This window comes from Xiphophorus maculatus, chromosome 2 (assembly GCF_002775205.1).
Source record: "Xiphophorus maculatus strain JP 163 A chromosome 2, X_maculatus-5.0-male, whole genome shotgun sequence".
NCBI lineage: Eukaryota > Metazoa > Chordata > Actinopteri > Cyprinodontiformes > Poeciliidae > Xiphophorus > Xiphophorus maculatus.
In genome coordinates, this window is record NC_036444.1 from 1,377,212 (window position 1) to 1,402,989 (window position 25,778).

The window sequence follows — 25,778 nt, forward strand, 5'->3', positions numbered from 1 at the left end:
TTTTGAGTCTGAAGCTTTTCAGCAACACTGGGCATCTAAGGAATGGAAATGAGTAATACTAGTATTGATAAGTAGGGCTGGGACTTTAATGCATTCATTTTTGATTAATTGACTACATAGATTTTAACAAGTTAAAAATCTTAACAATTAAATTTTTTCCACAAATCCTGAGCCAGATCCTTTGTGTTGTGTTTCTGGTACGCCTGTTAATCTGACGCACTGCAACATTCACAAAAAACAGCAATGAATGACAAGTAAGTACATTTTAGAAGTAGTATATACCGTGCATATATTTTGACTATACAACTTTGAATCAAATAGTTACTTGAAACTACAATATAATGCATACATAATTATGAATACATACTTATTTACATAAGTACATACCCTATTACAACATTTTTATTGTGATTCATGAGATAAAAGATTCTAGGAGAGTACAGTAAAAGGATCTTAACTGATTGAAAATATGTGTTGAAATTCAATTAGTAAAACTGATTTCACATTGTGAAAAGGGGACTAGCAGCTCATGATACTGTAAATACAGTGGAATAAATACAGAGTTGTACTTATAGCACTGTGATGGTTGTTGTAAAATATTTCAACTAAATTTCAAAGTCTTTTTTGAGCAATAAACAGCATCACTACAATAATCAACATACCTAGACTGAAATGCCTGGTGGATCTAATTAGCATCATACCTAAAATGACTCTAATGGTAGATGTAATGTCCACATTTATAATCTCCAATTAATTTAATTTGCAGTAAAAGTTAAAAAACAAAAGTGCAATTAGATATAAATTCAGGCATTAAGTGGATATACATTGAGATATCTGACCTAAAACAAAGCCCCATGTGAAGGAGCAAAAGCAACAATATGGACCCTCAACTTTCGTGTAAACTGGGCGCAACGCGATCCCCCATCTGGCTCACACTTCGTTTAACAACAAAGCCACTGCCTACGTGTTTTCCTGCTGAAGGGGGTGGGGACGGCTGAGTGATGGAGGCTGCTGATGGCTGATGTTGACCCCACCGATTTCTTTAAAAAGCAATCCATCTCTGCTGGACAGAGCAAACCATCTCCATTAACCAGAGCTTCCTGTTCATACTGTACTGTTGGGCGGAGGGTGGCGAGTGGAGGGGGGCATTACAGTGAGCAGGAGTGGGAGGGAGGAAGAGGAGGAGGAAGAGGGGGGTGGACACCGATGAAGTTGTATTATGAGATAATAACGTGGTAAATCAACTTTTTTTTTCCTCGACAAAGAAGTGGGAGCACGTGCAGGACGTTGCCTTGGCAACTGGAAGTGATCGACCTGCGGCGTTTTTTAACGTTAAAAGTCGCCGTTTCTGGCAACAACACGGGGCTGGAGCGAGCAAACAATGCCTGAAAACAGCATCTGCGTCCCTATGGCTACCCGAGCCAGATGGCTGGGAGACAATAAACTCCGAACCTCACACCGTGAACTTAACTTTAGCTCCGGATACGGTGGATAAACGTGGAGCAACTCAACGATTAATGCCAATATTAATACAATATTTCCACATAATGGCGGTTTTAGTTCATAACGTTTTAGAAAACGATGGTTTAGAGTAAATGTTCATGTTCTGGATAGTTTCTCCTCACTTCTCCGTGCAGATTTTAACCAAAACGTTGCTCTTTAACGTAACCTGGAGCAAATAACAACAAACATGACCTCTAGTTGTTACTTCTTTTGGTAGGTGACTGTAAATATGTTACAACAGACATGTAAACAATACTTGGAGTAAATGAGGTAAACTTCTTTAAAACATTTTCCAACTTTAAGGAGCTGGGAGCAGCACCTGAAGCTGCCTCCTGTTAGCTAACAGGATTGCCGTTAACGGCTGAGAAGTTCAGAGAAGCCTCCATAAGCTGGTTAACCGAACCCGGCCGGGCTCAAATGCGACCGACCGATCACGTAAGCAGAAAGTGCTGACACAAACAGCTCCTCATTTCCGGATTAAAGGACATCCGTGTGGCCGCAAGCCGCCGCGAACGAACCCTTACCTCTATTTCAAAGTCTGGAAGCCGGAACGCCGTCCTGAACAGCGAGCAGAAGTGGGCTATGGCGGGGACTTCCCACCAGGACTGGACCTCTTCCACAGAAACCGGACATCCCTGGGACATTTTGGGATCACTCAAAGTGTGTAACGATCCTTCCTCACATAGGAAAGTAGCTTCTTCAGTGACTCGGAACTCCTCCGGAACATTACAAACAAGAAGAAAGTTGTCGCTCCCTTCCTGTTGGAGCGGTTGCCATTGCGACCAGCGGAGCGCTATGATCTGCTTCAATCAGTGTCTCAACCGAGCCGAACAGATGGAATGGACCGTACCATTCCGGCGACAACAGGGGGGGGTCGACGAGTCAACTCCAGTTAATAAACTACTTCTAAAGATATGAAGACACCAAACTGGCGGAAGTGTTTTTACTAAACCAGTAACAAACAGAAAAAACATATTTACATTTAGATTTGCTTTTTAAAATAATATTAACCGCGAAAATATGACCGGACCCCACCAATTAGATGGTGTGCTCCTCGTTTAAAGGGAACGATAGTAAAACACAGAATGACGAAGAAACTGAAAAAGTTACGCAATGCCTGACTGGTGATTCATTCTAGTTTTTTTTTTCTTCGGATTTGGTTTCGTCTAAACTGTTATTAAACTTGTTAACGTACAATTCAACAAACGTTACTCTTTTATGGTCTAACTCTGATTTTCTGTTAATGGTGGTTTACTAATGTTTAGGGAATTTCGTTCTGTACAGAATAAGATTCAATAACTTCGGGTACAGGGAGATTTTGTGAACAACAGAAGTGTTGAGTGAAAGTTAAGCGACGCAGGGGCTCCCTCTACTGTTGCTAGACAGAGACAGACAGACAGACAGACAGACAGACAGACAGACAGACAGACAGACAGACAGACAGACAGACAGACAGACAGACAGACAGACAGACAGACAGATAGATAGATAGATAGATAGATAGATAGATAGATAGATAGATAGATAGATAGATAGATAGATAGATAGATAGATAGATAGATAGATAGATAGATAGATAGATAGATAGATAGATAGATAGATAGATAGATAGATAGATAGATAGATAGATAGATGTAGGAAGGGGTCAGCATCACTGTGGCTCCAAGCATCCAAATAAATAAGAAAGCAAAACTAACTGTTATTATGTTTTATTAGGAATCTATTACATTTATTTCATTTTTATATGCAATAAGTAGAAAAAAGGTTAGTTTTACATTTAAAGGTGTGAACAGTTCTTGTGTGGCAGCTCTTATATAGACTTTACCACTCTAACACTTTGGATGAAGTGTTTTAGATTACTCTAGTCTATTCTGTTGTTTGTTTTTAATATTATTATGGTTCTTCATGACAAAACTGTGGAAATCTGCGATAGGTTTTCTAACAATAGTATCTTTATGTTCTACTTTGGGAAAATCTTGATGAGTGCAGACACACTGAATTTTTTCACTCTTATTTCGAATTAAATTTTTTAAATTATTTTTTTGTATTTATTTGAAAAATTTTACAACGCTGCAGCTTTGCCTGTTAGCATTCAGGTTGGCCAGCAGGTGGCGGTAGCTAGCCATGTCAGTGTTCGGCCATCTCTGTTGCTTCAGATTCTGCGGTGACAACAGTTTTACTCTGACCTGGAAGGCAAAATAATTTAATTTGTGAGGAAACACCTTCGTTTTTGTTTTTGGCTGAAAATCTTATAAAATAGAGTTAAATTTGTACTTTGGTATACTATTTATTTGCCACAAAGTTCTAATGTTTAGTATATTTTGATCCAAGTACCTAATAAGGTGAAGTCATTGCCTCATGTTTACATTTAATATAGCAGGATAAAAATTACTTTTACTACATACATTTGCGTTGAGGTATTTCCTCTATTATAAACTTTCATGAATCAGTAGAAGTCACAAGTTTCATCCCAGCGCTGCGTGTCCCGAGGCCGAAACATCGTCAGTGACCCCTCGCACCCCCACCATGGACTGTTCTCCCTGCTGCCCTCTGGAAAGAGGTTCTGCAGCATCCGGTGCAGGTCCACCTGGTTCTGAAACAGCTTTTTCCCACTTGCCATCAGACTGCTGAACTCTTAACTGGACTGCACTTAAAATCTGGTCTCCACTTTATACCTTGCACATGTACAGAGCTAAATAACTTCTATTTTACTGTCATTCCTGCACTTTATATTTAGATTTATATTCATATTTTATACTGTATTTTATTTTACTCTGGAGTAACCTCACAACATTGGAACCTCAAACATTGTCCTGAGCCGTATGCAACGAAATTTCGTTCTGTATTCACCCTGTGCATGCAAAATGACAATAAAGTCAGCCTAAGTCTAAGTCTAAGTCTAAAAGTAAGAGTGTACTGTAAATACAGTTCAATTAACTAAAATTAAATAATTTAATTTAATTTAGGTTGACGATTGCAAATAGATTGTAAATCGTAAACCTACCATTGTAAACCAAATAAGACCTTTAAAATGTATACTTTTATAAGCTTGAAATGTTTTGATTTAGTCCAAAGAAGTATTAAACTAGCATGCTTTATAGTGTTCTGCAGGTAAATGATCTGTAGCACCTGCAATAAATGTCAGATATACTTAATAAAATTAACTTTGACTGTAAACATATGTTCTTTATTAATAATCTCCCTGCCACTGTCCAGGCTCCAATTAACCTATCAGAGGACTCCAAACCCATGGCACCATCCTTTGGACTTTCCCAGTTATTTAAAGTGACAGTAACCATACTTCTGATTCTGAAGGCTAATATAAAAAAAAACCTCACTAATTCTTTCCCACATTATTTTAAAATGTATCAAATAGAAATAATTTAGGTACATTTTTTAATCTTTATTGATTCCCAGAGAAGCAAATTTGACACAACACTCACAATATCACAATGCTAATTCCAAAAGAAGAAAAGTAGACCTGTGCATTAAAATAAATAAAACAACTGCTACAACTCTATTTCCTAGGGAAGGATTACAATGTTATGAAACACAAAGCAGAAAGTAATAATAATAATAATAATAATTATTATTATTATTATTATTATAAATAATAATAATTCTGAGCTTACTGACCAACCGACAGCAGAGAGTTAGGGTGGGAAAACATACATCCACTGCCCTCAGCCTTAGTACTGGCTCTCCACAGGGCTGTGTGCTGAGCCCCCTGCTCTATTGTCTGTACACATACGACTGCACCTCTGCCCACCACAGCAACACCATCATCAAGTTTGCTGATGACACCACAGTGGTGGGGCTCATCTCAGGAGGCGACGAGTCCGCCTACAGGGGGGAGGTGGAGCGACTGGTGGTGTGGTGCAGGGAGAACAATCTGCTCCTCAACAACTCAGACAAAAGAACTCATAATAGATTACAGGAGGAATAAAATGGACATTACACCACTAACCATTGGGGGAAAATGTGTGGAGAGGGTAGCTGATTTCCGTTTCCTGGGGGTCCACATTGAGCAGGGCCTCACATGGAACATGAACACCTTGGAGCTGATAAAAAAGGCCCAGCAAAGACTGAACTTCCTGAGGGTTCTCAGGAGGAACAGCATCAAGGAGAAGCTGCTGGTGTCCTTCTACAAGTGCTCCATAGAGAGCATACTGACCTACTGTATCTGCGTCTGGTATAACAGCAGCACTACGGCTCAAAGGAAAGCTCTCCAAAGGGTTGTGAATACAGCCCAAAAAATCATTGGCTGCCCTCTCCCCTCACTGGAGGACCTGCACAGCGACCGCTGTCTAAGAAAAGCACAACACATCACAAAGGACACTTCTCACCCCGGACCTTCTCTGTTCACACTGCTGCCTTCAGGCAGAAGATACAGAGCAACCAGAACCAGAACCAACGTCTCAGAGACAGTTTCTACCCGACAGCAATAACAAAACTAAATGCAATCAAAAACAACCATTAATCATCATAAATGATGTATGTGAGAATGTGGCTGTTCTTATTTATTAGGGGTTTTTTGTTTTTTTCTAGTTATTTGTTAATTCTTACATTGTGTGTGAATTGTGAGACAGTTATTTTTTGTTTTTAAGCATATGCACCGACTGATGGCACCTTTTAAATTTTGTTGTTCTTGTGACAATGACAATAAAGATTTGCCTATCTATCTATCTATCTATCTATCTATCTATCTATCTATCTATCTATCTATCTATCTATCTATCTATCTATCTATCTATCTATCTATCTATCTATCTATCTATCTATCTATCTATCTATCTATCTATCTATCTATCTATCTATCTATCTATCTATCTATCTATCTATCTATCTATCTATCTATCTATCTATCTATCTATCTATCTATCTATCTATCTATCTATCTATCTATCTATCTATCTATCTATCTATCTATCTATCTATCTATCTAGATAGATAGAAATAAATAATTAAAATATACAAACTAAGAACATAAAAATAAAACTGGATGCTCTGAGTTAAATTTTTTGGCTGTTTTTTATTTTATTTTATTTTATATGTCACATGTTGCATCCATTCAGTCGTGTAGGGTTGGTCAGTCCTGATAACCAATAACTTTTCTGATTCTGACCGAAAACAGGAGAAGTTTGATCTAATTTAACTTCAGACAAAAAGAGAAAAATTAATATATTTAAGCTTCTGGTTCCATCTGTGTATTTTTATATTTGGGTAAACTTTTGTACTTTGAACTTTTGTTCCCTAATAAAAATAAAATAGGAGCGCACTTTTGGTCCCAATTGGAAGTCTGTGAACATTGTGGCATTCAGTGGGTCTGTGTGGATATTATGTAACGGCAGGAGAGTTGCACAGTGAGCTCATTAGTGATGGAAAACCTCCATTGTTGGAGCTCAGCTTGTGCAGTTACATTTCTAGATGAAATACACACAGAGATCCAATTATTGACATCAGTCTCTGCATGTCTGTACACCACAGCTTATGTTGGGATGTGTTAGTGTAGAGCCGGTAGCTGTGACACACACACACACACACACACACACACACACACACACACACACACACACACCTACACACACACACACACACACACACACACACACACACACACACACACACATACACGCACACAGAGAGAGAGAGAGAGGGAAAGAGAGGGAGGGACTTCGGCTGCAGGACAATGCTGGTGTTTGTGCAGCGGCCCCTGAGTGGTGGCTGGCTTTCTCACATCGCTCTCGCTTGACTACCAGTTGCTGAGCTGAAAGGAAAGCGGACATCTTCATCCTGATGAACTGACAGAGGAAAGGTAAGATTTTTTCCCTGAACGTTGTCTCACTGCTGTGCATTTAGGATTCTCTAGTGCAGTTTTTTGTGGGAGCTGGATGTTGGCTTGGTTGAGGCACCCTTGTCTGTGTTTTGGCAGAGTCACTACTGTGTGTGTGAAAGGAAAGTTTCACTGAAGGAGGCTCAGTTAAAGGCTCCACTGGAAAAGACTGAGTTCAGCAGAGAACAATGATTATTATGGTAGTAAAGTTCCTGAAAGAGGAGGCGGCGGAGGCGTTGGGAGGTGATGCAAAGTGCTTGTGTTGCTAAGGGATAGAGCGAAGGTTTACGGCGGTAAAAATAGACAGAATGGAAGTGGAAGGATTAAGAGAGGGAGATTAATGAGTGTGAAGGGAAAATAGAAATCAGAGAAACAGATGAAGATAAGAAAGCAGGAGCAGATGCTTACTGTCTGCCACGCAGTTATTTCTCAAAAAAAGTCTTAAAAACTAACAAAACATGTCTGACTGTTTGTTTAAACCTTTATTTACATGTCCTGGTTGGTTATTTGTTTTAGAAAGTGCAGTTAAATGACAGCGACACACCTTCCATCGCAGCTCTGCCCTCCTTCCCAGCTGACAGATTAGAGACACTAAAGATACTAAAGTTTGACAGGATTTGCAACTGAAGTCGTATGAATGAGTTTCAGAAAGCATAAAAACCTGACAGTACAAACCTGCAGGTAATTAACGGCAGAGCTTTGCAGAACAATAAGTGTGTGTTTTATGTAATCCATGTGACTGATTGTGTTTTGTGCGCCCAGACAGAGAGAGGGAGGTCTGAAGTTGTGGCCAGCTTTTCTGCACCTCAAACCAAATTCAACATCCAGCTGTGGAGCAGCATAAAGGAGGGCGTCCACCCAGACTGCATTTCTCAGCTGAATAAATCAGCTGGGACGGGATTATAGCAGGTGAGAGCTGAAGAAACACCTGGAGGACGACAGGAGGAGCGTTGGAGCTGGGCAAAGAGCCCCGAAACCACAAACATGGGAGACAAGAAGGTCAGGTAAGAAGCTGTCTGCTTTACTCACCTTAGGACAAAGTCCCACAGTGTTTTCTGCAGAAATATACCAAAATATAGTTTATTTTTCTCAACAATTACAAACTCTATTTCAAAAATCTTGGTACCAAAATAAAGCAAACACGTAGGAAACTCCACCAGAAGTGTAAACATCACAGCAGCTGCTTTAGTTCCAAAGAAATGAGGATGAAATATTAAATCATTTGGATTTTTTGCATTGTACAGTATGTAAACCTTTTAGAAATACCATAAAAACAGTACAAACTTCTGGAAACCATACCTGTGCAAACACTGATGCAGCTGCGCTAAACTGAAGCAAATTTACAGACGTAGTAGAAAGAAAAGCGTTGGCCTTTTTATTCAACAAAACTGGGGGTTTCATGTGATTTTCTTATCACACTTAATTCAAATTCAAAAATATTTTATTGATCCCAAAGAAAGGGATTCTGTTGTGGCTCATATTAATTCAAATTATTCAAACAGTTATTGCAGATAGTGATGGCTGTTGGCAGGAAAGCTCTTGTGTTGTGATTTATTACAGCAAAGAAATAAACTTCTTTTTACATGTTTAAATTTGTTTTTATTTTTTTCTTAAATATCCACATTTATTTTTTATCCAATTATAAAAGAACACTAAAAACTATTATGTCTGACTCCAATTCAAGTGTATTTTTTAAGAATCCAAAGTAAAGAATAAAAGGAGAAAAATTATAACTAATTTTGGCAAATTTTACTGAAAAAAAATTAGAACCAACAAAATATGTACTTTTTTGGCACTACAGGAGCTCCACACGATGTCTTTTGATGAAACTTACTGATGTCTGTCAGGCAACCCATAAGTGCTTCCTGCTCAACTCAAATGCTCAAAAGATTTTTATCAGCTTCTAGCCAAAAACCTGTCGTTTCCATGGATACCGAATGTGTTTATGTTCAACTGAGGGAGATGAACCAATGAGTGAAGGGAACAAGTTAAAATCTGCCCCTGGAACTGGCAGCGTGGCCAGTCTTAATGTTTATACTTTGGATGGTGCCGTCCAAGTTTTTATTTCATTTCTGCATCTGCATCTGTGTGTGTGTGTGTGTGTGTGTGTGTGTGTGTGTGTGTGTGTGTGTGTGTGTGTGTGTGTGGTTGATCCCTTTCAGTCTCCCTGCTAAGCTGATTAACGGGGGCGTGGCGGGCCTGGTTGGTGTCACATGTGTGTTTCCTATTGACCTGGCGAAGACCCGCCTACAGAACCAGCAGGGCGTCCAGGTCTACAAGGGAATGTGAGTGGGATTTCCTCCGCAGCCGTAATCTGCTCCTGTAACTGATCTGCCCAAACAGACGGAGATGGGTCGCCTGCTTTTACCCAACGGGATGATTTAGTCATTCATTTAACACAACTCCTGATGTTAAAACAGATCTCTCTTCCTCCAAACATTAACAATATCTGAGCTACATCTCCTCAAAATGATGCCAGACACTTGTGTAAGTTTATAATCAAGCTTTAATTAATTATCAATGTGGATGCCTTTCTGGTAAAGAGGCAAACGTGCAAAATACTTTGTACGTTTTGAATTTACAGTGATTTATCCATTGTTTTAAATATTTCACGCTAAGTTTAGTTTTTGTCTAGTTTATTGTGAAGCAGGAAAAAATCAGAGTATAACTTCAGCATTTTCAGTTTAAAAAAGAAACATTTTTGGTCCTCTAGTAGTGATGTTTGTAAAGTTATTCAGTCAAGCATGAACTGATGATTTAGGTTACTTAACCCATCATAAGAGCAATAAAATTAGGGATGAATTTGTCAAAGTCATATTTTCACCATATGATTAATTCACTTATTTATAAAAGATATAAAACTGAATATTCAATCACTACGCTAAATATTTAGCTTAGTGTGAAGCTAAGGATTTAGCTACTAAATCCAGGACAATCCTGGAGTAAAAATCTGTTAGACGCTGCAGAAGAGCTGAGACTCAGGTTTAGGTTCCCCTTCCAGCAGGACGACCACCCTGAGCAAACAGCCAGAGACATTATGGGACGGTTTGAACCAAAGCAGATGTATGGGTTAAAATGGCCTAGTTAAAGTCCAAGTGTATATCAAATGAGAATCTGTGAAAACTCCTGAAAATTCTTTTAAATGGATGGAGAGCAGTAAGACGCTCCATCCAGTCTTACTGAGCTTGAGATGTTCCTTCTTCTGTAATAATTCTGTGTTCATAAACACATTTCTGTTTTTATTTTCCAACAAATGTATTTTTCAAGCATCTGAACTGATTTGATTCTGAACTGATTTGATTCTGAATCTGAAGAATGTGTAAACCAATCCTCCGTCTGCAGCGGTTAAAGCTGGTGGAGGTCAGTTTCTTCTGTGGGCTCTGCTACAAATACATGATTACATTCAGGAATTTACTTTGGCAGCAAACCAACAGGTAAATTAGGACAAAACTGTGACTTTTAAATTTAAATTTATTTACGTAAATGTAATAATTTTTCCCAAACTTCCTGGTTTTGTTTTGTTGTCATGGTGACTGAAACCACATCTATTTAATGACTTATACTCTAAAGCAGTGGTTCTCAAACTTTTTTCAGTGATGTACCCCCTTAAAAATATATTTTTAGTCAAGTACCCCCTGACACGGGCAAAACATTTTTGGAATAAAAAAGAAGTACAGTGCTGTAAATACCCTGTAAATACTGAATATAAAATTCAGTGCATGAACACACATTTATATTTTATTGAACTTTTTACAAAATAATTTTTCCCAAGACTTATTATGAGGAGCCTACTGATTTTTTAAAGATATTTTGAAAAGCTTCACGTACCCCCTGCAGTACCTCCACGTACCCCCAGGGGTACGCGTACCCCCATTTGAGAACCACTTCTCTAAAGTATGAACTCTAATCTGCTTATATTTGCTGTATTAAAACTTGGCTAAATACAGGAAGTGTTTTCAAATGAAGACTGACCCAAATCCTAAAGAACAGATGAAATAAATGTATTCAGTTTTCTTCAGTTTAGCCCAAAATAATAACTGGACGTCTTTCATTTAAAACAATCCAAAAACTATTTGAAGCTACAATCCTGTTTCTGCAAAAAACAAAAAAATCTTATTTGCTTAGTCAAATAGTTCATGCTTGTTTTAATGTTGAGCAGGTAAAAAAATCACAATATTTTTTGATGATTGCACTTTTTAAAAATGATATTTTGAGTTGACAATTATGGCTCACATGACAAAAGGTTTGGAAATCTCTGAGGTTTGTGTTGAAGTTTCAAAGGGAAGCTGCTCTAAACTTGGTCAAATCTGTGTTTTTATGATGATATTAAGCTCAGATAATTTCATATTCTCTGATATTATCAGAGGTAAAAATGAGTAGAGAGACAGAAAAGCAGACTCTGTGCTGTCCTTAAGCAGCACAGAGACCCAGAGGTTTGATCAGCTCACATCTGCTGGCCGGGCGTGGCCGTCCTGTTCGTGCTCCGCAGCCTGTGGGTTTCCTGTGACTCATACATGGAAAATATCTGGGATAACTTCTCTGCAACACAGTTAGACACCATTTTCTCAACTTCTTCACTTCAAAACAGCCAGGATTGCTTGAAAGCTACCCATAAACCCAAATATATCAGTATTTATGAAGGAATAAGATTGCTAATTCACCCCTTTGCAGAATATATTATAAAATAAAGTGATGAGAAATTTAATGGCTGTTTTTTGTTGTTCTAAAGGTTTGACTGTCTGGCAAAGACGGTGCGAGCCGAGGGTTATTTCGGATGCTACCGAGGTATCTAATCCACAAAACTACGATGTTGTTGTCCTGCAGAGCTTAAATCTTTTTACGTTGATAACCGGTGAACCATCTGTGCTCTGTGGTGACACCCTAAGCTGCTTTTTAGGTCGGTTTCTATTTGTGGAGACAAACGTTAGCCTGTTTGTTGTTTCCAGGAGCAGCCGTAAACCTCACGCTAGTTACGCCAGAAAAAGCCATCAAACTGGCCGCCAACGACGTCTTCAGACAAAAACTTTCAAAGGACGGGTAATTTATCTTCTCCTCGTCATTTGATGCATCAACACTGAAACGTTTGAAGGGAATTAATCAGATCAGTTAGCAGGACCTGGAGAAACTGCAAATTTCTAAATGTTGCTTGCAAATTTTTTAATTATGTAAATCTATTTCTGTGGAAGCCCAATTCCACCATGAAAGACAAATAAAAGGAAGTCATAATTACTAGAATAAAACTCATAAGAAGAACTTTTATTCTTGTAATTAGAACTTTAAAACTAATTAAAGTTGTGACTTTTATTCTCATACTGATTAATTCTATTCACACAATCAAGACTTTAAAACTGGTCATTGTATATTTTATTCTCATAATTACAACTTTAAAACTCTGAATTTTGACTTTTATTCTCATATATAACTTTTATTCTTGGAATTATGACTTTAAAACTCATAATTATGACTTCCTGATGGTCTGTTGTTTTTTCTTTCATGGCAGAAATGGGCTTCCATACTTAATGCATGCAGGTTTTGTGTAATTACCAGTCTAAGTGATGTACTGGGAATGTGGTAACCCACTGCTTTGCCCCAGGCATTTGCCCCTGTGGGGGGAGGTCCTGGCGGGGTGCGGGGCAGGGACCTGCCAGGTGGTCGTCACCACTCCCATGGAGATGCTCAAGATCCAGCTGCAGGACGCAGGACGGCTGGGTGAGGCTTTCAGGATTTTCCCAGAATCGGAGGAATCGGAGCCCAGGAGTCTCTGCTCCCTGACCTCGGGTGTTTTCTGTTTCCAGCCGCACAGCGACCCGTGGCGGCTCCGACCCAGGCGGCGGCTCCCGGTCCGGCGCCGTCGCTTGTGGCCCCGGCGGCGCGGCGGCCCTCGGCGACCGGCATCACGGCGAACCTGCTGAAGACCCGGGGCCTGGCCGGCCTCTACCGGGGCGCCGGCGCGACCTTGATGAGGTCAGAGAAAACACCTGCAACGAAACGCTGAGGAAAAATTTTCACACCCTCACAGATTTCTGCTGCTGTTGCTTCGTTGTCGCACAAAAAAACTGTAAAAATCTGTAAATCTGTTCTTTTAAAGCAAAGTTTACATTTACAGGTTTGTGCAAAATTATTCATATCCCTGCAGATTTAGGTTTAGAATAATCTTCTAAATCAGAGGTCTCCAACATGGGGGTCGCAACACATTGGGGGTCGCAGAGGAACTGGAGAGGGGTCGTAACTGTGAGATTTCTGATTTAGAAATAGTTATGCATTTATTTTGTAAATTCAAAGAATTGTCTTTAAATACATGAAACCAACAGATAACACACATCTAAAATGACATGAAATGATGAATTTCAGTCAGAAATTAAACAACAGTCTCTTCATTATGTTAAAAGTTCTGTTTTTATGCAAAATAAAACAGTTTATGACAGTGTCATTAGACTTTTGAATTCAAACTTATGTATAAAAAAACACAAAATAAAGAAGCTGTGAATTACTCTCAAATAATGTAATAAATATCTATAAGCAAATTATATTTCTTATTGTATTTTTTTTCAAACTATTATTCTCTGAGCATCATACAGCTCTGTTGTTACTGATCCAGTTCCTCACTATCTAACTCTGACTGGAATATTCTCTGACTGATCAACCAATCAATACAGATCAATGGAGTCCTGCAGCTATGTCTGCTTGTTACGCTGCTGAACTGGTTCATCTCTCAACTCTCCATCGTTTTTTTTTCCAACTTTTCTAATGTTTCTCTGCAGGGATGTACCTTTCTCTATGATCTACTTCCCTCTGTTTGCCAACCTTAACGCTCTGGGCCGGGAGAGCGCAGGCGGCCAGGCGGACGTTCAGGCCCAGGCGCCGTTCTGGCAGTCCTTCGTGGCCGGCTGCGCCGCCGGCTCGGTGGCAGCAGTGGCCGTCACGCCGCTGGACGGTGAGCAACTTTACGCTTCAGTATGCTACATGGACACATATAGAGCATTACAACTTTAAAGCATTTTAATAGGATTTTATCACAAACCAGGTGTGAAAAAGCACATGACAGAAAGTGAAAGGAATATTATGTTATAAATGAAAATCTGAAAAGTACAGTGAGTATCCATCCCTCGAGTCAAACTTGTACATTTTAATCACTTAAGTACATTAATTACTTGCCTATGTAATTAATTACACATATTTTATTAATGGCATTTCTTTACATAAGAAGGTTCAGACCGGAACTCTTATATTTGAGAGTTTCTGGTACGTCCGTAAATCTGACGCACCAGCTAAATCCTCCAACAGCGATGGACAACGAAGCTGCTTCTGTTGGACCACTGGGGTTCATTTCTGGTTCTAAACTGAACAGATGGGAAACATTATTGTTGTGTTCAAGGAGTTAGCCTATCAGCAAAGCTCCTCAAGCCGAAAATAGCATCTCAATGCTAAACATGCAGCAGTTAACGCTAATGTCCATGAATGATCAGGACTTCCTGAAACCCTGGAAAACACTTTGCTCCAATCTGATGGTTGAAGAACCTCAACACCAGATTAAAAACTATAAATATCTTTGTTGTTGAGCTCATTTAGCTATTTATTCAATAATTTAGCAGTAAAAACGTTTTCAGTTTAAAATGTTGCTTACTTTGTCTATGTTTAGTTTTGAAAATGTTCATTGTGATTAATTACAAACCCTTAGATTCAAAATGAAAAATACTTTATTGATCCCAAAGGGATATTAACTAAGTTGATTCAAAACTGTAATCAAGTTTCACCATTAATTTTGTGTATCTGTTTACAGATTTTGCATTTTTAGAGACATTTTGTCCATTCTTCTTTGGAAACAGGTCAAGCTCAGTCAGATTGGATGGAGAGCATCAATGAAGATCAATTTATAGATCTGTACATTTTTATACTGCAAATAATATAAAACAGAGATTTTTCCTTTAAATGTTCACAGTGATAAAGACTCGTCTGCAGACCCTGCAAAAAGGCGAAGGGGAAGACTCCTACAGAGGAATTGTTGATTGCACAAGGTAAGACTGCAGAGCAAAGAGCTTCACGACTCCTTCCTGCTTCTCTCTTAAAACGGAAGTGACAGTTTCAACAAATATGTAATAAAAATCTATGTTCTCATAAGTTATACACTGCAGCTTTAAGTCGTCCTTTCTATGAATTTTCCAGACGCATCATGAGGCGGGAAGGACCGTCGGCGTTCCTGAAGGGCGCGGCATGCCGGGCATTAGTCATCGCTCCCCTCTTCGGCATCGCGCAGGGCGTCTACTTCCTCGGGGTCGGGGAGGCGGTTCTGGGTTTACTGGGATAACAGCGACTGGCGAAGGAGAACACAAAGGAGGAGAATCCCAGCTTCATTCTCCAGAAAAATTGAGTTTCTCTGGTTTCACCGCCTGGCAGCGAAGTTCTGATGGGTAAACACGGTCCGGATTAACTAACCCGAGTCCAGGTGTTCCCTTCACCTGAGGGAGGTTTCTCCCGCTGGCTGTAAAGAAAGAACTGCTGGATATTTTTACAGCTGATAAACTAAAATGCCTGACAGTATGAGCGTTTGAATTTCAGGAAGTGACCCATTTATTTCATATCTGAAACGACCTGATGCTTAAAGCAGCAGCGCCGTTACGCATTCCTCCCACTCCTTCCTGTAGGTCACAGTTGTAATCTGGCCTTCTGCTGGACTGGGAGCCAATCTCTATAAGGTCATTTGTTAATCTGATGGTAATTCCTTTAATCCCTGTAATAGCGTACATTTCAATTTACAACACAGCTCACTTCCTGTTAAAAGGCCACAGGTTAGACTGCAGGACAACGCGTCGCCTTCCAGGGTTTTCACTTTCAATTTAAATAATAATAAAGATAAATTTCCCTCCTTATTTATGGTTTGCTTCAAATAATATGCGCACAACAACAAAGGACAATGCAATCAACGCCTTATCGATCCTGTTAGTTTTAAACTTTACATCTTATAACATGTTAAAGGATTTTGTTTTTAAAGTGGGATTCTGTACAGAAAATAAAGCAAGTCACTATCTAACCTTAGGACTTTGAAGCTAAAAGCTAATCTGTGGAGTCACAGGTAATTTATGCCGTGATGAAACATTTCCAGCATCAGGGCAGTTCTCAAAACCTTCACCTAGCTGGACAACTGGTGCCAAAAAATTCATAAAACAATTCAACCTGTTTTTTTTCTCACCGACATTAAATCTGAATCTTTTTTTGTTTTAGGTCAGTTAGGATTACCAACATTATTTTTCTTTTTGCTAAATGTCAGAATAAGGAGATAAAACCAATTACTTTAACAAATAAAGCTGTTTAATTTGGAATGGAAACAGAGCTGCTGTCATCATCCACTTCAAAATAAGAGCATGAATATAAACATTAGTCAACTGAAAGTTTACAAACAACAACAACCAAATAAATGAACATTTAAAATGGATCCAGAAAGCACTAAACAAAACTATCCAGTTCTGAAAGATCAACTCACAACATTTCAGTTTAAATGAAGGAAAACCAGAGGACGCATTTTAAGGCAGCACCTCAAACGCTCTGCTTCCTTGTTAGACATCAAAAGAAATCAGGAAAAATGTCAGGAAAAAAATTGTGTTTCCACATATCTGGTTCATTGTTGGTCCAACTTCCTGGTGTCTGAAGGTTCTCCTGTTCAAACAAGTATAATCAGCAAAGAAATTGGATGGTAAATATTAAAAATATGCCTTATTTTTCTATCAGATAGCAAATAAAATGTCATTTTGTTAATCCTAACAGACAGAAAACAGGAAAAGTTTACACAGATTAAGTGTCTTTTTACATAAATACCTAGTTTTTACTGTAACGCAAACATGACTTAACCTGAATTAACTCCATTCCATCAAAGTGAAGATACTGACTGCTTGTTACATCTCAACAAAACCCCACTTTAAAACTACCCCATTAGCTGTAAATGGTAATATTTTGCTAGAATTCAAATTTAGACAGGACAGTTTTAAATATTAGACAGAAGCCTGGCAGTAAGGCTCCTCGTCTTACCAACCGCCAATACTTAAAGCCACAAGGTGGCGCCAACAGGTCGTTTTGTTTTTACATTTTAAAACCAGACAGATGTTTCCATAGCATACTACCTTTGTCCTGTTTTGTAGAGAGAAAATAGATGAAGAAAACGGTTTACACACTGTAAATAAAGAGATCCAACATGTTAAACTGCCTCCAATTTATTTCTTTTGGCTGTTAAACATCAAATAAAGATAAAAATATTTTCCAACAATATCAGCAGCAGATTTCACGGTTTATGCATCACATGTGTGCAGATCTCTTTGTGTGAGGTAAGGAGGAAATAAGAGCTACTGCTGGGCTGCGTTTAAGTCCAGACGTTTTCTGAAAACACTGATCAGAGTTTATGAAAACTTGAATTGCTCTCCTGCGAGGAAGGTCAGGGGTCACCTTGACGTTTCCAGCGAAGTTCTCCTCAAATTAATCCAAGAATTTGCGGTTGGGGTTGGAACCGAATAAGATCTCTCTGATTTCAGGCATCATCTGGAAGGAGAGGGTGTCGCCGTTTCCCACGGCAGAGAGTCAGAAACCAGAGAAAACACTTCAGTTTCTCTTTGTGCTTCAGTAACTGCATCTAACCAACATCATGTGCAAAACATTAATATCAAACTATGAATCAGACACTTAACTCAGAGTATCAGGTTCAGACTAAGAAAAACATAATGTTAATAGAATAAAGATCAGAAAAAAGTTGTAAAATTCCAAGTAAAAATGTTTTGAGAAGAAAAATGCTGATAGATTTGTTAAGGTCTGACGTGATTAACTCAGCAAGTCTGCGGTTCTTCCTTCAAAACAGAGAAATTGTTTCAAAATCCTGCAGCTAATATTTAATGTTAAAGTACCAAAATATAACTTCACAAGATGCTCAACATTTCTCTTTTTTAAATTATTTTTGTGTAGGAGTTTGCATAAAATTACTACATTATTCTCCCCAAATTATGATTTTCTTCTGATTACTTTTATGTTACCAAGACTTTATTCTTGTATTATTATGATTATTCCGATAATATTATGACTTGGTTGTCATTTAATTGCTACTTTATTCTACTGTGAGTTTTTCCTTGTGTTATTGTGACAGTATTTTTATCATTTAAAAATTATTTTCTTAGCCTGGTTAATATTCCGTCATATAGATTCTTCGAAGTTTCTAAAGTGAACGTTTCCAAAACTGTTCGACTTCATCCAGGCTTCACAATATTTTCCACTTATTTTAGAAACATTTTGCAGCTTTTGGGTCAAACAGGAACCGGGTTTCAACCCAAAATGAACAAACATTTCAAAACGCAACAACCTGAAAATGTTCTAAGTTTTCAGGTTTTTCTTACTGATAGTTATGCTGCCCCCTGCAGACACATAACAGGAACTGCATGCAATGATTTTACACAGTAATCCAAATTTCTGCACTTTGTGTAACGTATTCAGTGACGTGCGGTGAGGTTCATAGCTGGTGAGGCACTGACGTCATCAGAATCAGATTTGCAAATAGATGCATAGATTGACAGCAGTTTACAGGTTATGTTTCACTTCTGCATCCTTACACATACAAACTGTAGCTCACAAAACACACATTTCCTTAAAAAACAAAACAAAACAAATGTTATTACTGTCTTACCTGCTTCGATTGAAAGTCCACTTGAGAAAACTTTTTTAGTGTTGTAATGTAGTCATCCATGTCGAAAGTCGGGATAAGCGAGAGGAAAAAAATCACTATCTCTATTATAATCTATCGCTGCACTTGACTTGCTTCCCGAATCGTTTAGCCTAGCTCGCTGTCACTTACTCGGCAGTTGAGGAGTGAACAAGACGAACGTCTGGGATCTTGAGCGCCCCCTGCCATGAGGCAAGAGAACTGCCTGCCTCACCTCGAACCTGTTCTCTGCCGTTTATAATCGCTCATTACACGAAACACGTTACACAAACACAGTTGGTGACAAAACGCACTGTACATTATATACATAAGCTAAATTATTGGAAATAAGTTCACATATTAAATTTGTTTAAACCATTTTATTGACGCCGTACAGCAACATGCTCTCTCCGCTTAGCAGCCAGCGCAGAGCCAGGGGTTGCGCAATCCAAGGTGAGGCAGAGCTCGCTGCTGCCTCACCGGCATCGCTTCCAAGCATTTGAATGGGAAAATAAGAAAATTCAGCGATTTTGAACAAATAAAAATCGAAATTGGTGAAGCTACATGAAAAATAAATATTTTTTAGTACAAACCACCGGATGAATATAACAATTTAAATTACTTTATGATTATATATTTTCTTTCTTTCCATGATGGCAGGTGAGGCACTGCCTCACCTGCCTCCCCTGACCGCACGTCACTGAACGTATTATACCTGCTGTGCTACCAGATCCAGTCTGCTCTCCAGGGTGTTGGAAACCTTAATCTTTCCATTACTGTTGTAGACTTCAATGCCGCCGCAGCTGCAGAAACGCAGGACAGATTTACTTTAACCAAACTCATGTGCAGCCTGAGGTCCGCTGGCCCAGAGGCTGCAGGTTTCAAATCTGGTTCTGAACAGCTGAATTACATGAGGAGATAATTTAATTAAAACTGTGATGGATTTCACCATCTTACATGTCTGATGGAAGGAAGTGGTCCTGGTCAACCCGGACAGTTATGTTGCTCTTCACCGTCTCCTTGTAGATAGAGATGTTCTTGTTAACTGCAGCCTGCCGAGTCATAGCACACAGCTTTATTTCACCAACCCAAACCGTTATCATGGAACGATTTGGGTTTTTGGTGAAGCAGAAAAGCTAAATGACCTGAACCACGTCTACATCCTGCTGCCGACAGCGGATGGTGACTTTAGGCTCCAGCAGCTGGTAAAACCCCTAAAATGTAGAAATAAATTTAAAAAACACCTTTCAAAAAAAACTAGAAAACGTTTTGGCAGTGGTGGGAACACTTATGCTAATCTGCTAATAGCCAAGCTAACTTTTTGCTTAGCGCTTTAGCTAACTTCAAAAAGGTTTAGCACACTTAACTTCCCATAAATTAGTTTTCCTGGATAAATTCTAAGTTGCTAATTTATTTGGCTGTTTAGCAAACATTCAGTTGAATAAAGTTCAACATCTGTGTTGATGGATACATATTATAAGACAGAATCACACTAAAAACACCAGTGGTATTATTTTAGAAAAAGTCTTGTTTTTCTTTATTTTAAAATCTACAAACAGAAATAAAATGTGGTTCTTTAAAAATAACAACATTTCTGCTATCAAAAAATTAACTTCCCTTTTTTTAACGGTCTTGAAGCATTTACAGTCTGGACTGAAGGTTGTAGACGCCTTTAGCATTAGCAGAACCAATGTTTAAGATTAGCGTTTAAGGTTAGCGCTGCTAACTTTTTTATCTAGGGTCCACTGTTCTTGGCGAAGCTTTACTTATTATTGTCAGCTTACCTGAAGCACCAGACCCTCCAGCAGCTTGGCGTACCTGTCCGGGTCTTTGACGATGTCGGCGATTCTTTTTCGAGCCTCATTCAGCAGATCCTGAGCATAAACACAAGTTGAAGGTTTTCAGACGCGCTTATCGGCAAATATTGTAACTCAAGCGCTTCTGCACAGGGTTTTGGTGTGAATCTGTTTCTGCATCGCTGTAGTACAGTTGTTCTGATTTGCCGTGAGGTAAGCTCAAACGCAAACAGTTAGCTCACACAACGATGGTTCTGAGAAGTAATTATGGATGAAATCAGGTCACTCAAAAGAAAAACTAAAAATATCGGTGGAAAGGAAACATTGGCAGAAAAGTCAGACCTGCTGAGAGTACTGTGTCCTTCACTAGAAATTTGATTCTTTTGAACAGCTTCTATTGCTCTACTCGCACTTATTGTTATTTTTATTTAATTAAAAGTGATTTAATCAGCAAATAAATACAATTGATAAAAATGGGTGTCTAATTTTTATATTTAATAGTACAGAAGGTTTTTGTTTCTGCCAAAGCAACTCAAGTCTATTTTTATTTTACTATATTTCTACATTACAAATAGCCCTAAAATGTTATTAATGCAGAAAAATAGGATTTTTTCTTTAGATTTCCATGTGTTTGACGGAACTGAATCCACACTTTCAGAATCTGCAAATAACTGAAAATGCTCCCGACTTAATATTTGCAAAGGTGATTGGCTGTGTGACAAAACAGCATCAGCCTTCTCATTAGGATGAACAAAGAACACAACAATAAGTGAGTTAAGATAATAATTTAATTTCAGGCTGCATATATTAAGATGTTGTGTTATTGCGGGGCAATTTAAGGCTAGCTGAGTTTCTGTTAAATGGATTAAATGGCCCTCAGCCTGAAAAGGTTTTAGGATCTGACCGTCACCATGTCGTCTCGGGCCATCAGCACCTTCAGCCTGGCTTGGTTCTTCAGTTGGGACATCTGGCTGAGGAGAGACGATTCCTGATAAGAACATCGCTCTGACCTCCAGGAGCCAGATTACAGAACATAAACCTTAAAAACTCACATTTTCTTATGTTGTTCAATCTGCTTCTCCTTCTTCTCGTAATAATCCATGATTTTCACCCGGTGGGTTTGCACCAGGCGGCCTTTCTCGATGTTAAACTCTTCTTCTCCCTGAAAGCAAACATCCCGGTCCGTTACGGGTCGCTATGATGGAAGTGGTCGGCCTGAGCTGAACGTCCGTTACCTTCGCTAAGATCTCCTCGACTCGCTCGTTGGCCTCCTGCTCGATGAAGGCCACCATGTGTTTGATCTGCCGCCATAAGACACAAAACAGCTGAAACTCACACAAAGGTTTAACCTCACGTCTGAATCTTTCATTTTATTCCAGTGTTAGCCAAGTTAATTGAAAACTATCAACGAAATAAGCAACATATTCAATTCAAAAATGCAATTTCTTTCTGCTAAATTATTGAATAAATAGACATAAGAGCTGAACAACTGAAATATTTATAATGTTTAATCTGTTGTTCAGGTTTTTCAACCATCAAATTGAAGCAAAGTGTTTTAAATCCATTCAAGTCCTGATCATTCATGGAGTTTCTTTGGAAATGTGGACATTAGCATTAGCTTCTTCATGTTTAGCATTGAGATGCTATTTTAGCCTAGCACAGTTTCGCTGATAGGCTAAATCCTTTTAGCACAACTTGAACACAACAACAGTGTTTTCTAGTTTCAGATGAGTTTAGAAGCAGAAATCAGCCGACAGAAGCAGCGTCCATTGCTGCTGTTAGCGGATGTAGCCCTGCGTCAGATTTATGATGTACCAGAAACACGTAGCGTTAAAATTTCTTAATAAGTTAAGGAACTGTCTAATTAATTTACCTAAATGAATGCATTAAATCCTGGCCAAAGTTAAGTTTATTTTATTCGTATTTCCATGCACATCCTGCTCCAGATGGAAACAGGGCGAATAAAAATGTCCTCCAATCTGTTCTCACCCTGCAGAAAGTGAGAAAAAAAGATTTGAAAAACAGCAGAGTCTGAATTTTTCTTTCCAACTCGAACATTTACTGAATGAACTGGAAAATGCAGCATAGGATGACTGTTTCCTCTGGATTTCCCTCAGAAACAGCAGGTCTGACGTCATCAGAGAGGAATAAAGTCAAAGAATCAGACTGGAGGAAAAGTTAATCTTACTGGTCTGGAACCAGGAAGCTGCTCCTCTCTGGGGTTGTCATCATTTAAAACATATTTCAGAGAATTTCCTTTTCTGCATTCTTTCAGTATCTTTGTGTTCAAACTGATCCCTGACCCATCCAAGTATTTATCCTGAAGACACGACTCTGGTTTATACAGTAAGTCTGAGGTGTTGAGTGTGAAAAGGAACGGTGAGAGTACCGTGCCCTGTGGTGCTCCTACGGCGAAGAAAACTCAGGTAAAGTGATGTAGTTGTTGTTTCATTCTTAACGACCTTCTCACCTTCTAAAACCTTTCATGTTGCTTTGATCAAATGGCACCAAATATAAAAACAGGCACAGAGAGCCTGAAAGCATCGTCTGGAAATGATTAGTCAGCGTTTATTGCGGTTTTTTGGGATCTTCATATTGGATATTGTGATGACAATAAATTTGCAAAGCATAGACCTCATGTGATGTCACACTTCCAGGAACTTTGTAGCTGACAGCCATCTTGGTAGGCAGCCGCAACTAACTGTAATGAGAGTTAATATGGAGTTGCTATAAGAACTCCATATAAAACAGTTGTTATCGTTGTTATATCAACCAGTTCTAATTTATAAACAATATGAGAACATTACAACTATTACACATTACAATTTTTGAGTACTCTACCAATCCCTGTATAATACGAAAATAAATATCAGTGATACTTACTGTAATACTCACTGTCAAACTAGTAAAATTAGCTTAGCTAATGTAGCTTTTATCTGCAAGCTAAGGCAGACATGCAGCCTACCAAGATGGCGGTTCTTAGGGAACTAGTAGCTTTTCTATGATCTGAGGTCATACTGAAATTGATTATTGGCTAATTATAATTTTTTCTTTAAAGTATTTTAAGTATTTTTTTCCCATTTTGTCCCATTTCAGTCGGACTTTCTGCATTCACTCATATCTTCTTCTCTCTCCAATAAACCTTTAACTTGTCAACAGGTTGGTTTATGTGACTCTAAACCTACCAGTGACTGTACAGAAATATAAATACAAACAAAACGCGGATTATTTTGATTATTAATATTGGACAATTATTATTTAACATAACTGTACTGTTTATGGATGAAAATGTAACTTGTAGCATTCAAGTGTCCACATCCATGTAAACAAGTCCTGATAAATAAAACAAAAACTTTCAGAAAACCTGGAAACGGTGCAGACAGCTGTCAGATTCTTACGGTGATCCGTTATGTTGCAGGATGTTTGTGGAGTAAAACACATTTAAAACGGGCCGTTTCATCCTCACCTGTTTCTGGACGTCGGCGTCGGTAAGCGCCATGTCTCTCCTGTTTTTGGTCAATTTTGAGCCTAAAAAAATATTCACGACCAACTTCTTTACAGCAGAGAAGGAGGCACCGTTACGAGCCCAACTAGCTTTTCTCCTCGAGTTTACGACACTGGACTTCCGGTCAAACTTTTTAAATTTGGCAACACAAGTAGAACGCGTTTATGCCCTTGTTTTAATTAAGAATGTATCATATATTTTTCCCCTTAAAGTTTTACATGTTTTCATTTTAGAGCAACACAAACATCTTTTTTTCAGCAAACTCTCCTAAAAACTAGTTGGAGGGCGTGGCCTTCATAGAATAGAGCGTTAACCTGACGGCCATATTGGGAGTGGCATCTTTGCTGAGTTCTGCAAAAATACAGTTATGCTGCGTTCCATTTACCTCGGAAGTCGGAATTTGGTACCTTTCCAATGAAAAAAAGTCGAAATTTCAACATGGTAGCACCTATAGATCTCTTCCGAGCACAATTTTAAGCTTTACTTTCCTTATATAGACACCTCTTTTAATTTGTTTAGTTTAGAGTCGCAGGAACTTTCTTGTTAGATTTATTTTAGACGCACTCTTACATGTGTCTGGTAAAACACCTTTCCACCACATCTTACTACCGTTGATGCGAGGAGCAGCCATTTTAAAAAGGGAAAAGACTTACAAGTCATAATTGTAGGTGGTCGGAGGTGCTCCCAGTTTCCCACTGGGAAATCCGACTTTGGTCCACTTCATTTTTCAGAGACCTTTTTAGGTTATGTACAACTGAAATGCAGCAATTATATGAAGCTAAATTGGGGACATAACGTTTGCAAAATAAAAAAAATACAACATTTTTAAAAAATAGCAAACAATCTTTGAAATTGAAAATTTATCACACAATAGATAATTTAGCAGATCATCTGTTAAATCATCAGTAACAGATGATTTTAAAAATCCAATATCCAGTGATATAACTAATTATAACTGAATTCCTTACAATGGCTTGAAAGAAACTATTCTTGCAACTTCTAGTATTGTTTCCTTATTTCTATAATAACAACAACAATGACAATAATAATAATAAGAAGAATATTTGGATTTTATTATCATACAAATACATTTTAATATCTAAACATTTGGATTTTAAAGGGCTTTGTCATCCCTCATTATGCATTTATTATGCCTATTATTATTATTATTATTAAGATTACATATCACTAAGTGGTTTGGTATATTGTAAGAAAGTATGAGTGAATTTTAAGCACATTAGTTTTTGTCATTAATGTACTCTCCTATCTAAATAGAGTATTCTACATAAAAGCAATTTATCAAAATCCCTTGAATGTAAATTGAAGTACAGCATATTTGGGTAGCCAAATTTCCAACCAGACTTGTCCAGGTTGCCACTCACACAATGGTGGACGCCCTGACGCGTCTTCTAAATGGGCTCTTCTACACAGCGTTTTAAGGGTCGGGTTTTCACGCCAGGGTTCATTCACTCA

At 38.5% G+C, this 25,778-nt stretch overlaps 3 protein-coding genes across 8 annotated transcripts in view; 1 reads left to right on the forward strand and 2 right to left on the reverse strand.

The window, feature by feature from the left end:
- LOC102223871 (cat eye syndrome critical region protein 2) overlaps window positions 1–2,332 on the reverse strand; it is a 52,899-nt gene extending 50,567 nt beyond the window's left edge. Inside the window, exon 1 of one of the 2 annotated variants that reach the window (XM_023348776.1) lies at window positions 2,028–2,332. In XM_023348776.1, coding sequence (XP_023204544.1) covers window positions 2,028–2,147 — 120 coding nt within the window. In that variant the 5' untranslated portion in view covers window positions 2,148–2,332. The remainder of the gene's footprint in view (window positions 1–2,027) is intronic. The other variant, XM_023348783.1, reaches the window with a different exon arrangement.
- Window positions 2,333–7,163: 4,831 nt separating this feature from the next.
- LOC102224129 (mitochondrial glutamate carrier 1) lies at window positions 7,164–17,527 on the forward strand. Of its 2 annotated transcripts, none has more exons than XM_023353510.1 (10): window positions 7,164–7,318; window positions 8,099–8,340; window positions 9,499–9,621; window positions 12,066–12,121; window positions 12,283–12,373; window positions 12,930–13,045; window positions 13,132–13,300; window positions 14,098–14,270; window positions 15,276–15,351; window positions 15,500–17,527. In XM_023353510.1, exons 2-10 carry the CDS (start codon window positions 8,321–8,323, stop codon window positions 15,639–15,641), a joined length of 966 nt encoding a protein of 321 aa, XP_023209278.1. In that variant the 5' UTR covers window positions 7,164–7,318; window positions 8,099–8,320; the 3' UTR covers window positions 15,642–17,527. The 2 variants fall into 2 exon arrangements, with proteins under 2 accessions (XP_023209278.1, XP_023209282.1); XM_023353514.1 differs by having other exon boundaries at window positions 8,103–8,340.
- LOC102223352 (V-type proton ATPase subunit E 1) lies at window positions 15,577–24,494 on the reverse strand. 4 transcript variants are annotated; one of them, XM_023353529.1, is made up of 10 exons: window positions 24,267–24,488; window positions 22,036–22,101; window positions 21,853–21,962; window positions 21,705–21,771; window positions 20,789–20,878; window positions 20,150–20,218; window positions 19,962–20,056; window positions 19,720–19,807; window positions 17,768–17,860; window positions 15,577–15,647 (listed from the first exon to the last, which is right to left on the reverse strand). In XM_023353529.1, exons 1-9 carry the CDS (start codon window positions 24,297–24,299, stop codon window positions 17,798–17,800), a joined length of 681 nt encoding a protein of 226 aa, XP_023209297.1. In that variant the 5' UTR covers window positions 24,300–24,488; the 3' UTR covers window positions 15,577–15,647; window positions 17,768–17,797. The 4 variants fall into 4 exon arrangements, with proteins under 4 accessions (XP_023209297.1, XP_023209292.1, XP_023209302.1 ...); XM_023353524.1 differs by lacking the exon at window positions 15,577–15,647 and adding an exon at window positions 16,625–16,987; XM_023353534.1 differs by lacking the exon at window positions 15,577–15,647 and having other exon boundaries at window positions 16,625–17,860; window positions 21,711–21,771; window positions 24,267–24,494.
- Between the last annotated feature and the right edge of the window lie 1,284 nt (window positions 24,495–25,778).

What these genes read in the sequence shown, in the direction of transcription:
- LOC102223352 (XM_023353529.1), bottom strand. Translation starts at nt 24,299, where the DNA reads ATGGCGCTTACCGACGCCGACGTCCAGAAACAG. An exon ending in ACGCCGACGTCCAGAAACAG is followed by an intron (nt 22,102 to 24,266) that starts GTGAGGATGAAA and finishes TTATGGCGGCAG; the next exon opens with ATCAAACACATGGTGGCCTT. An exon ending in ATTGAACAACATAAGAAAAT is followed by an intron (nt 21,772 to 21,852) that starts GTGAGTTTTTAA and finishes GTCTCTCCTCAG; the next exon opens with CCAGATGTCCCAACTGAAGA.
- LOC102224129 (XM_023353510.1), top strand. Translation starts at nt 8,321, where the DNA reads ATGGGAGACAAGAAGGTCAG. An exon ending in GCAGGACGCAGGACGGCTGG is followed by an intron (nt 13,046 to 13,131) that starts GTGAGGCTTTCA and finishes TTCTGTTTCCAG; the next exon opens with CCGCACAGCGACCCGTGGCG. An exon ending in GCCGGCGCGACCTTGATGAG is followed by an intron (nt 13,301 to 14,097) that starts GTCAGAGAAAAC and finishes GTTTCTCTGCAG; the next exon opens with GGATGTACCTTTCTCTATGA.